The sequence below is a fragment of the Acanthochromis polyacanthus genome, chromosome 6, assembly GCF_021347895.1.
Source record: "Acanthochromis polyacanthus isolate Apoly-LR-REF ecotype Palm Island chromosome 6, KAUST_Apoly_ChrSc, whole genome shotgun sequence".
Taxonomy (NCBI): domain Eukaryota; kingdom Metazoa; phylum Chordata; class Actinopteri; family Pomacentridae; genus Acanthochromis; species Acanthochromis polyacanthus.
Window position 1 is genome coordinate 19896994 of NC_067118.1, and position 13373 is coordinate 19910366.

Genomic DNA, 13373 nt, shown 5'->3' on the forward strand with positions numbered 1-13373 from the left:
TTATATTTCATGAGTATTTATCTGTGCATTTTTCATCTTTCTACTAAATTCATAGATTGTTGCAAATTCAAAGTATAAGTGTAGCGATTATACTCAACATTTTAAGACTTTTTATGAATTCAAGCACTTTCAATGTCTTGGAAAGTGGTCTATTATGGGCTGGCTAGACCGTTAGCCGGTACCAGGATTGCCGTAGCTAACGTTAGCTCTGGTGCTAACGGCAACGTGTTTTGCATTAAGGTGATAGCATCGGCTTGAAGTGCTGTGGTGATAAGAAAACTCTTTGTTGCGCAATTTGCACACAACCACGCTTTTATCCAAGCTGGCATCTGGAAGATTTTTAAAATGAAACCTTCCACCCACTAAACTGGGTCCCTTCTTCCCTTACTGTTCACCAAACTGTCTTTTGCTCCTATTCACTCTGTGCAACCTGTGCATCTTCTTTGCAGCTGATGAACAGACTTTAGGTGCATTACTGCCAAATGCTGGTCAGGAGTGTGCATCATTGTTACTGGTGTGCCAGAAATGATTGAACTGAGAAAGGTGCGATTAAATGCGTTAATTTTTTTAAAGCGTTGTTTTTTCTGTAGTTAATTAATTGAAATTAACACATTGAGGTCCCGGCCCTAATTAATTTTAAACACTGAAAAGAAAGGCAGATCCCGCAGTCTAAATTAGAAGCAAAAATAGAGAAAGGACCAGCAGAAAGGACAGAAATAGTTTACAATGGATGTGTGTGTGTATGAGAGAGACAGAGCGTATGTGTGGTTGGGTGGTGGATGATGCACTGTAACTGCGGTAATGCTGCTAACAGCCTCTTCCCAATGCTACATAGTTTGAAACCACAGTTTGGCCACTACTGCTTTAATGCTTCCATGGTTAATGGGCAATTCATAGGGCTCAATACAGACTCTCTCTCTCTCTCTCTCTCTCCCTCTTTCTCTCTTCCCGGCTTGAGGCTCATTAGTGGCGACAGGAGCACTGTTGACCCCTGAGCTTTCCCCCATGTCTCTCCACCGTATCTCCCCTCTTCTCCCCCTGTTTTTTTTTCTCTCCCCATCTTCTATTTCCACTCATCTCACTTGCCCTACTCTTTTCCCCATCATCATTCACCCAGCAAGACTTTGGCAGAGGTCTACGTATATGAGTGTGTGTGTGTGTGTGTGTGTGTTTGTGTGTGTGCGCGCGTGTAGCCAGGGGCCAGTCTGTGCCTGTGTACAGCAGAGGTCTTTGGTAAGGACAACACAGGGGACTCTGTCCTTGTCTAACCCCCTGGAAATAGAACAAAGGTGTGTGTGTGTGTAATAATGCTATGTACAGTGTCCCGAGTAAGAGCTATAGCTGGTAATAATAATAGTGTGGTCAGAGGTCCAGCAGGCCAACAGGGACAAGCTACACAGGGCCTATAAAAGCACTAATAAAAGACTACAGCAGGTCACCTTATGTTGGGCACAGAGTAAAGGATTATTACTCTGATTTACATTAATGCTGGATAATCATCCAGGTGATGATACTAAATTAGAAGTTTAACCTGAAAAATCCACTAAAACTATGAAAGACAGTAATGTTCTTGGTGTGCAAATGGAAGTGAAATCTCAGTGGCACTAAGCGAACGCAGGAAATGGCTATTTGAAAAATTACCTGAGTCATGCCGCTGGTGATTGCAGTGTGATTTATTCTAGTGCTAAAATCAAGGTCTGATAAGATGAACATTAGGTTTTTATGATGGGGTATCTAGACTGTCCTGAGCAAAATATGACAAATAGCCAGCAGCTAATCAAAGCCATTTTAAGAGTATATCTAGGTATTGAATATCAATAATTTATTGCTTTTAAATAAAATGTGTCAGCAGCACAGAGTTTAAATATTCAAGGAAAGTTGCTTTGTCAAATCAAACTGTTTATTTATTTATTTTAGGACTATGTAAATTAAAAAAAAAACCTCCTTCTTTTATCAAATAGGCAAAAGTTTGTTTCTCAAATGAAAGCATTATAAAAGTGCCATTATGGAATCTCAGCAGTCACATTGTAATAATGACAGTGATTCAGTCTGGATTTCCATTGAGGTGAGATCGAGGTCGAGGTGCCTCAGACACAATGACGTTTTCCTCAGAGCTGATCTGGAGCAGATGTCTAACTTTTGACCCTGTTCTGAAGGTCACCCTAAACACACATGTGGGCTTAGTGATAAATGTAATTTTATAGTGGCAGTAATGCAGCTGAGGTGTTTGGTAACTGACCAACAGAATTTGTGTACCCGTGGAGGTTATAGCTGCTAAAATGAACAGTTTATGTGTAGTTGTTGGCTACGTAAGTAGTATTGTTAACTCACACAAACACAAAGATGAACTGAGTACGTGTCTGAGTTGATCAGACAGATCACCCCAGTAACTGAGTGGAGACTAGAGGCTTATGTGTACATAGAGCTGCAACACTTCATTCATTCTCCTGCAGGCTGCTTGTGAGGCAACAAATAGATGATAGTGTCTATAAATAAGCGGATGCTCAGACATTTTGAGTTCACGCATATTTTGTGTCAAGTAGATGCTCTGAGGTCAGGTAAAGAAAAACCTTATTTTAGCCCGTAATATAGATTTATACATTAGCAGGAATGTTGAAGCACATGGAAGTGAAAGCTATTTATTTAAATGTGACTATATATATATATTTTTTTTTTTAAATCAATGGATAGTTGTGATAAATGGGATAATCATGATGTCAATGCTGGTTAGACTAATGGTGATTATTATTTTGGCCATAACCCCACAGCGCTTGTCATCCATCCAGTCATCCATCGTCTAAACACCGTTTAATCCTCATTAGGGTTGTGGGGCTGCTGGAGTCTATCCCAACTGACTTAGAGTGAAGGCAGGGGACACCCTGGACAGGTCACCAGTCTATCACAGAACTAAATATAGAGACAAACAAGCACTCTCACATTCACACCTATGGACAATTTAGAGTTACCAATTAACCTCAGCATATTTTTGGACTGTGGGAGGAAGCCAGAGTACCAAGAGAAAACCCACAAATGCACAGAGAGAACATGCAAACTCCATGTAGAAAGATCTCGGGAAGGCGGGAAACTGAAGATCTTCTCGTTGCAATGCGAAAGTCAGCTCTATTAAGCTGTTTGGAAATCTTTCAGTTACAGAGACGACGATGATGACCAAAAACAGGTACTCTGTCTTGTAACTGCCATCATGACACAAAGCAATATGACTTATTTGTTTAACCATTGAGATCCACACAACAAAGGTCTGCATGATGAGGGCAAAGCCAGATCTGAATGCCAACCAAAGCACAAAACTATCTTGAATGGAAGGATTTGAGAGAGCTTGCTTGGTGGTTAGCACTTTCACCTTGAAGCTAGAAGATCCTCAGTTCACGTCCCGACCTTCCCAAGATCTTTCTGCATGGAGTTTGTATGTTCTTCTTGTGCATGTGTAGGTTCTCTGGCTGCCTCCCGCAGTCAAAAAGCATGCTGAAGTTAATTGGTAACTCTAAATTGTCCGTGAATGTGTTTGTTTGTCTCTCTATGTAGCCCTGTGATAGACTGGTGACCTGTCCAGGGTGTCTCCTGCCTTGAGCCAGCTGGGATAGACTCCAGCCCCCAACGACCCTAATGAGGATTAAGCGGTGTATAGTTCAGGGATGGATTTGACAGAGATCCTGAGTGGCTCACACTCAAAGAAGTCCTGACTGTAAAAATTCATTTTTCAGCTTTTTCTGCGATAAAGGATCAGATGAATGTGACAACAGCTTTTTGTGCCGTTTCTTTGATTCTATCAGTCGAAATTGCAGGTGGCACCTTTTTCTGTGTCTCAAGCAATAAGAGCCAGTGTCGCTGTAACTTGAGCTCCCTTGTCACAGGGTCCAGACCCTATAAGCTGCTGTCTCCACAGGCCGCTTACCTGTGTGTTTACAGTCAGGAGGAGTAAAGCCTGCATGTGCATTATGAAGATATAATCAGCTGTATGGAGATTGGACAGCTGTTTGATCTACCCAATACTCTTGAAGTGTAGCATGAATGGAATCCTAATCTGCTCCGTAGCCTGAATGAATGAAGAATCAAGTATTACATGCATGTCAGGAATTTCTTGGTTTGACTTATTATTTTAATAAGTAGACTCTGGTGTCACTTTCATACAAAAGCCTACATCTCCTCGCTGAATAGCTGTAGAGGAATGATGAAGTAGGCAGACTGTAGGAATTACATGTCTACAAGGCACACAACAGCTAGCAGATGTCAGGTCTGTGTGAGGCCACATTTGTCTGCAGTGAAAACACGTCGACTGAACGCTCCACTGTGCCTCAATCTGAGCTGTTGACTCTATGGTAATGATGCAAGTCAAGCTAAACATAACAAACCATTAGCGTCCTCAGCATGCCGACAACAGCGCTGGGAAGATGGCGATCTCACTTCTCTGTGTGCGAGCTTGACAGACACTGGGAATGCAGATTAGTTTACAAGTATGAGCCGCCCAGCATAAATACATCCAGGCTAAACACATAAAACAGGCCATTATAAACAGTTCCTACTCTGGCGTCATGTTCCTTAAACTTTGCGGTTTGGGCTTCCAAACAGCGGGCAGCAGGCCTGGTTTTGGTGGAGCTTGTGATTTTCATACGGATATGTGCTAATATTCAATAGCAAGACATTTGTCCCTTCAGGCCACATAGGTCAATTTTTTTTTTTTTGTCGTTTATTGTTAGTTTGTTTGAGAGACCTTGGGAGCAGCATTTGGTTATTTATCTCAGCCTTCATGAAAATGGATGCAATCCTGATAATGCGCTTCAAGGGAAGAAGGAGAGAAGGAAGGGAAGAATGTACTGTAGGAATGTGAAAGCGGAAAATAGGCATGATTTCCAACTGGCCAGTCCCTGTGAACATTAAAAGAAAAAAAAAGAAAGGGATGACAGAATTTTTTTTGAAAGCAAGAGAGAAAAAAATAAAGGGATAAGAGAACAGGCAAGGAGAGGAGAAAGTTGGACGGAAGGAAAAAAAATAAATAGAAAGAGTGAAAGAAATGAATGGAGCTCTGGTTCTGCTGTCTTTATCGGAGGAAACGAAGGAAACTGTGTGGCAGGGACCCAAGGCCAGGGTTCATACTGTCACTGAGCCATGACCATGTTCTGTCCTTTCCTTCTTCCTTCCTATCATGCCTGTCTTTTTCTCTCTGCCCCTTTCTTGCCTTCCCCTCTTTTAATTTCCCTCTCTCCTGCTTCATATCTGTCTCCATCTTCTCTGCATCACCTCGCTTGCCTTCCTTTGCTTTCATTGCTCTTGTTTTTCCCCCCTTTGTGCTCTTTTCCTTCACTCAAATTACTCGCAAAACAGTTCCAAAATTGAGAACATGTTTATGTAAATCATACAAAAGCCAAAGCTTTGTGTGTGTGTGTGTGTTTCCCTCCCTCCCTCTCTCACTCACTTTGTCACTCTGTCTTTGTTCATTGAAGTTAAACTTTGCTGTGTTTCTGGCTGCCTTTGAAAGTCTGGTAGAAGGCAGACAATGTCCGCCACAGGCATTTTCTCAACCTTTTTTCAACCTCACTCACTCATGCACAAACACACACGTTCCCTGACAGCTTTGCTGTTTTGGAGGGGTGGGGTGATTGATTAGTCTCTATGGAGACGATGCGTCTTGTAATGAACAAGAGAAAGCTGGCATGTTAATTTGTGTAGTGTGGGAGGCTTAATTGTGCGTGTGTGTGTTTGTGTGTGTGCTTTGTTGCCCTGGGTGCGTGTATCTATATGTTGCTGTATGCATTTGTCGTCCTGTGAAGGGGATTTCTTTTCTTTTCGCAACTGTGTGCCACTGTTTTATGTGTTTTAGGTGCATTTTCAGTTTACATATAAAAGTAGTGCAGTGGAATGCACAAAGTGGGGGAAAAAAGTCAGTAATTCTTTACACTTTTTAGCCACAAAGTAGTAAATTTTGTGTGACGATACAAACAAAATGCAATAGAATCAGACTCAGCAAATAGATAATGGTGTATGCAAAGTGTGTGACTGAAGAGTTAGTGCCCTCAGCTCATACACAATACTGATACAACAACAGATGGTTACATTCATTACATCCCCAAACTTCAAACCGTGGGGATCAGAGCCAGAAAACATAAAATGGAAAGAATAGTCAGATCTAAATATACCCAAAAGTATACCATTGTAGTAGCAAGATTATGTTCAAAAGATAAAAATCTGTGCTGCTCAATGCAGCTGTGAAGCTCTTATTGGACTCGGCTGTAATTTGTTGTCATGTGATAAAACTTATAGGACTCTAAGCTGAACTGCAGGCTGTGTATACAAAGAGAAGATTGGAAACAAATTAAAAGCGCCAGCAGTAAAATACCTATAACATGTGTAGTCACCATTTTTTCTTCCAGTAGAAAATCCGGTTTAATTCTTTAATTCTTTTTATGACATTTTTTTTCAGTTCTCTTTCCTTCTATCCATTATTGTGCTGTTTCCATAAAGGTGCAGGACTTTATATTGCAGGTACACCCCCTGTCAAACGTTTTGAGACGGGTTCTAATTAATTTGAATGAGAAAATGTCTCAAACCTTTTGACGGGGGGGGGTGTAAAACTGAGTAGAAATATGACTCTTCTTTTGAATTTAGTGCTAAAGTTAATGGAAAGTAGTGCAGTGCCCACCATCAGAATATGGCATCTTCGCATGGCATCGTACATTTCACTGAAAGGACTTTGCTTCGTGGCTTAGTCTCCACATACACTAATGTTCAAAAGTTTGGGGTCACTTAGAAATGTCCTTCATTTTGAAAGGAAAGCATTTTTTGTCAATGAAGAAACGCCAGATTTTTAATGGAATATCTACACAGGGGTACAGAGGAACATTTCCAGCAACCATCACTGCTGTGTTCTAATGCTACATTGTGTTAGCTAATGGTGTTGAAAGGCTAATTGATGATTGGAAAACCCTTGTGCAATTATGTTAGCACATGAATAAAAGTGTGAGTTTCCATGGAAAACATGAAATTGTCTGGGTGAAACTTTTGAGCGATAGTATAAATCCACAGGCCCACAGAGGATGCTGTAAAAGTGTACCAGAGAACAACTAGCTGAGGAAAGACCCCAAAACAGCTCTTCCAACATCTCCAGTTTTGACACTTTGCTATTTTAGGTCCCTGACAATACACCAGCCAAGTGTGAAGTAGACTGGATGGAAGGTTAAGAAAAGAAGACAGACACACACACAGCCAGAGATTCTTTCCTTTATTAGTTAGATATGTGTACATACTCTGTGAATTCCCCAGTGTGTGCCTGGCACTATGTGTGTGTGTTTTTGTATGTATGAATGCGCATGTTTAGTCTCCTATCAGATATGTGTGGACCTGAAATCATGCGTGTCTCATGTATGTGAGGTTACCATGGTAATGCAGATGCTGTTGATGTCACACATGTCAGAGTCAGGGGAATCTCCTGATGCGTACATAGCTATCACATGCTTTTAATGACATGCCTATTACACGCGCTCCCGCACACACATGCAGTATGTTCATGAATCAGCCGTGACATATCAACATATTACCGTGGCGATGAGCCTATATAGCAGACGCTTTGATTATGATATGCTAATCTGACCTATAATTTTCTTGCCGTATTATCTCTCCACCAGTGTCCTGCTTATGTGTTCATCCACTGCCCAGCTCCATTTGAGTTACACGTTGTATTGGCTTGTCTCTTATTAGAAACTACATTGCCAAAGCAGTAAGAAATCAATATTTCAAACATTAGCCAACAACTGTTCATCCATTCAGACCGGGCTAAGATACTTAATGGCTTGGTTTGACATCATGTACTATGAAATAATCAAAGGCTTTAATGGAGGGGAACACACCAATCACAGAAGCCTCAACTGCGGTACGATTTTGGGTTTTGTCCCTAATGAAATACAAATGCCACTGTCAGCGCTCGTCTGTCAGTTTCAAAAAAAAAAAAAGAAAAATCCTCAAAACGAAACCAACTTGAAAAAACTGAAGGAAAATTTCCTGGTGACATCTAATAATTTCATTCCATTTCTCACTAAATCTGCAGTGGCTTGGCTTCACTCCAGCACCATAAAATGTCTGCTAAGTGCTGGGGAGATTGAAAGCCTCCCCCTTCTTTAAGAATTAATGTTAGTTTAACGAGAAAGGGGATTTAGAATGTGTTAATGGTTGAGTTAATGGCTTTCTCTCCTTCTGTCCCCCCCACACCACAGCCGTTGCAGATAGACGATAACTTCTGCGGCCAGGACTTCAACCAACCTCTAGGGGGCACCAGCGCCATCGAGGGCATCCTGCTTTACGTAGACAAGGACGACGGCATGACATCTGTGGCGGCCTACGACTACCGGGGACACACTGTTGCGTTCACTGGCACTCGCAGCGGGCGCATGAGGAAGGTAGGAATCCTGGAGTTTTGCGGTGTGAAAACCTCGCAACTCCCATTTTGATGACTCATAGATGTGTTAATTTAGAGTGAAGGACTGCAGACTCCTACAGCAGGCAAAATTCAATAATCATTCACTCTCATTTGGATCAGAAACTCATTTTTAAATCCCACACTATAAAACCATGAAAAAAGTAAAGAGATAATGCTGCTTTGCAGATGCAAAAATTTCACCTGACAGTTGTGTTGTTTTGATGATAGCTGACAGCAGACTAATAAAATATGACTGAAATGGGGATTCAAATGCTTCTGCAAGAGTACAAAATGTGTGTGTGTGTGTGTGTGTGTGCGTGTGTGCTTCATGCTCTGCAGAAAACCATTTTCACTTTGAAGCAATTTTGTGTCATTTTATGATGTATTTTCAATGGTCATTGGTTTTGGCATCACTGACAAATGGTTTTGTCATCAGAACTCATTGCAGATATCAGCTTTGAATGTGCGTATATATACTGTGTGTGTGTGTGTGTGTGTGTGTGTGTGTGTGTGTGTGTGTGTACCTTTAATGGCATTGTTTTGTCTTGCAATTGGCTTTTCACTGCTTTGCCGTTGTCATCGAATGCTTGTGAAACATAGCAAATCAGACACGTATATACTTGGAAAAAAGGTCGGCTGAAGCTCTGGAGAGATGCGAGTTTTCTCCTGCAGACCGAGGTGTGTGTGTCTTGTGTGGAGTGGAGCTCATGCAGCTAGACAAACTGGAGCTGTGTGGATTTTATCTTGCCGAGTGTTGTTTTGTGGTCTAGTCACAGGACTGCAAAAAGCCGGTGAGTGTGTCTGAGTGGCTATAAGGTGGGTGCAGGATGATTTTTTTTTAAGCGTCTCCTGATTACCTAAAGTGAGAAAACCCTGTGTTTTTTGCGTGTGTAGGTCTGTGTTTGTTTGCGTGCTGCATTGGACGCCTCAGAATCTGTCCTCAATCACAGGCAAGCAGTAATTTCCCCATTATGTTCAGCATACACACAGCACGCAGCCCCTTTGTGTGTGTGCCTGTGGGTTTACAATATGTGTGCGCTCCTCAGCTCCCCGTGTTGAGTAGACTGCATGGCGTGTGTGCCAATCAGCTGCTCCTTCATCCGAGATCCGACTGAGCCGTCTCTGAGGTTTTTCTTTTTTTTTTTTTTTCTCTCCACCAGTTTCCTCAGCAGGACACCTCCATAAGAGTGCATCTGTGTCACCAATACTCTTGAGACTGAATAAAACAGTCACCAGAGGATAAAAATAATTGAATGAATACATAACACAAAATAAATAAAGAAAAAAATGTTACATCCACATTTCACTATCTGCCGCATTTAACTTTGAAAACTTTTAGAGGATGTTCCCTAGAGATTTTCTCAGAGTGCTTTCAAACAAACTATCATTTTGTAGGTACTGATGTCTTTTCTTTCACATAGTTATGTCTTTGTGAAGTTGCCGTGTTTACATCTTACTCTCTTTTACCTTCCATTAAACTCAGTTAAATGACTTAAATATTCAGCTGCTACAGCAGTTCTGCAGCCTGGAGAAGCGCTAGTGCAGTGATGCTGTCAACTGCTTTTCTACAGTCTGTGGTAGTATGCACACACACATGCAGACCCTCTTACACAGCTTCCTGCCACTCGAGTTTTGCCAAGTCGACTGAAACCTAGCCCACTAGTCCTTGTGTCTGACCCCTGCTCTGTGTCTGTGGTTGTGTGTGCAGACAGATGATTTGTGTGTATGTTGAGAGTGTGGGGGTCAGCAGATCCTGGATGATATCCCGCTGATCGGAATCCCATTTCCCCTCAGCTGGCTGTGTCTTCCTGTGCTCAGTGATGGAGGGAGGAAGGTGAATATGGAGGTGGAGTCTGCCAGCGTCGTCGCACAGATCAATGCAGATGCTGCAGTAAGATGCAGTCGTCTGTGTGAGCGAGGAAATGGCACGACAGGATGACAATTACAATAAATAAACAGTAATTCAAGCTATAGCCAGCTTATAAAGCGTTTCCATTTTCTGCTGCCTGCTAAGTCTTTCCTCTGACACTGGAGGTGATTAGTTTTAGCTGTGGAAGAGGTCTTTTCAAATAAATTGCAGAACAACTGTTAAATGGCTGAACTTGATTTGTACAAAATAAAATTTGGAGGGAGTAAGAGGGGAGTAGAGTTGGGATTAGAAAGAAGCAGGCGAAGAAAGTGAGGCTGAAGCAGATGGAGAGAGATGGTTACAGGCTGTGTGGTTTTATTGCTATTCATTGGAAGTTAAACTGTGCTCCTTGGCCTAATGAAATGTAAAGCTGCAGTGTATTGATGTCTGCACACACAGGCTCTCATACTCATTAGGATTCCTACAATGTGACTGTTGCTAAATGTGTGTTTGTCTGCGTGGACATGTCTCGGCTGCTAGACTCTCTGTATTGATTGATCCATGAATATATAATCACTAGTGCAGATCTTATAAATCTGGGCAGTCCATTGGATGAGTGTTAGTGTCTTTGTGTTTGTGTGTGTGTGTGTGTGAGAGAGAGAGTTGTGACGTAGGGTTTATTTGTGCTGTTTTACATCATTATGACTAATCACAATGCAATGACTGACTAAGCACATGGCATGCACGTGCAAATTACCCACCTAACATCTCCACTGTTGTTGCCTAAATAACTGTGCATATAAACACTAAGACTGCTTAATTAGTTGACCTTGTCAACAGACGCTTTTGCATTTGAGCTATATGAAAATAGAACACTACTGATGAATTCTTTTGATGGCGGAGGACAACTGATTAATGTCAAAGTAAAGGGTCACTGTATGATTTAATGGCAGTCATTACAATATGGTCACTGTTGCACTGAAAAAAACAGACAATGACAAAATACTGTCACTGCACACATATTGAACAGGATAGACTAGGATATTATATACAGTGTAGTCCTTCCTGTGTGAAGACGGATGCAGGACTTGGAGTGAAGGACATACAGTTGGATGTGGATCTTGAATATGAATAACTGTGTGACTAATTCATTAAACTGGAGATTCATTTGGAAAAAAAATGTTAGAAGCAGCTTTAAGTTCCAAGTGATCATCTTGTTACAATTCCACAATTTGGAGGACATTTTACGTCCCACCCATCAAATTTCAAATAATCCATGTACAAAATACTAAAACCTGCAATTATTGTGCAAATATACTAAAAAAAATAGGAGAAAAGAATGTTTGAAAATATTTTTAAAAATACCAAATAAGTCTGGAGTTTCTCCTAAAATGCCATTTTTCTCTTGTCCCACACACTGATGACCAAATTGAATCTCAAATGAAACAGTTAAGATGAAACCCAAACCTCCCGTTTTTGATATTATCTTTTTCGTTGACATCTTTTGTAATTGTGGGAACATTTTTTTTTAATCAACATAATATTTTAAATAATAAATATGATACATGGAATGTGCGTCCCACAACAGCCCCGTTAGCATAACCTTTTTAGCTGGTAGAAGAAGAAAGCAGTGAATAACATGATACGCTGGAATTAACATCATCAAACAGTTTTCCAAAGGACTAGTTTTGCCTTGATTGAATGTCTCACTCTACCTCAACCAACCCTGTTCTGCATATTATCGGGATAAGACAAATTCTTTTTACTTTTTTCTTATTTTGCATCAGTAAGTTTGTCCTCTTTGTCGCTAAATAGCTAGCTGTTTCTGCTTAGAAAAAGCGAACATTAGCATGGATTAGCAACCCTGTTACTGTGATTAGAGTAGGGTTAGCAAACAACAAATAAAACATGGAACAAATATGGTACCATTGATGTGGAACTTCAGCCAATCAAGCCTTCGGTAGCTTATTACCTATTTTTGATATACATGTAGCTCAAATTTTAAAAGAAAAGGTTTATTTTTTTCAAAAATGCTGAGGCCCAAATGTACCCCAAATCTGGAATGACCCTTTATATGGGTGTTTTGACATGTCACACTGCAAAATCTGCTCAGATACAGCTCTGAAAAGCAGAGCGCAAGGTATTAATTCTGCCACCAAACTCAGACATCCCAGGACTTCTCCTGAGGTCCCATATCCATAGTCCAACACATCAGAGCTTTATAGGCAGTACAAGGAGAATCTACACAATATTATAGAGGTAGTTTTATGTGTGTGGTATTTCACACTGTTACATATGCAAACATTATGCTCCTTTTAAACGGATTTTATGAGGTTGCATGTTTGACATCAGAAAAACACGATACTAAAACTGTGCTTTATGAAGAATCTAATTTATACTGAAAAGCAGCCAGTGGTGACACTGCTAAAAATGATAAAATAATACAGAGTGTCACAGTAGCTCAAGAATAAACTAGTCTGCAAGCACTGAATGACAGCAAAATCATAACTCCAGCTCCGCCTGCTAGAGTAGCATCTTTGAAAGCTTTTAATCGTCTCTGCTAAGTGAGATGAGATCAGATGTTACGGAAAGTTGAGGAAAAATGCTAAAAGCTGAACTGAACACTCTGATTTTGTTTACTTTGTATTTTTTCTCTTTTTTTGTTCGTAAAATTAGTTCCTGTCTTAAGTACAGCATACATATAAAGTTTGGTAACATTAGGCTCACACTAGATCAATTAAAGCAAAACCCCGGATTATAGTGAGTAGAGCAACAATGTGTTTTATTGCTTATAAATTCTTTTTGTGTCTCTTCTCAGATAGAAGAATCCCTTTTTCATGTGACCATTGTGAGCGATTTTCTTTTTTTCCTCTTGCTATTTTAGGATCATGCTTATGAGCAGGGAGCAGAAGTAATAACTGGTGGCAACAGAAATCATAAACATCATTCTTAACATTAACATGTTAATATGATTGTCGTGGCCCCACTTGAAGACACCGATAATTGTTGAATGGTGCTTAATGAAGGACACAAGTTATATGATTGAGATGATGCTGTCATATAATGAAGGACACACTAGAATGCAAGATACACAGAGAT

The 13373-nt window shown here is 40.7% G+C and overlaps 1 protein-coding gene across 3 annotated transcripts in view; it reads left to right on the forward strand.

Moving 5' to 3' along the window:
* LOC110962824 (plexin-A1-like) overlaps nt 1-13373 on the forward strand; it is a 348857-nt gene that overhangs the window by 76885 nt on the left and 258599 nt on the right. For all 3 annotated transcript variants that reach the window (XM_051949646.1, XM_051949645.1, XM_051949647.1), the window contains one exon: nt 8223-8405. In XM_051949646.1, coding sequence (XP_051805606.1) covers nt 8223-8405 — 183 coding nt within the window. The remainder of the gene's footprint in view (nt 1-8222; nt 8406-13373) is intronic.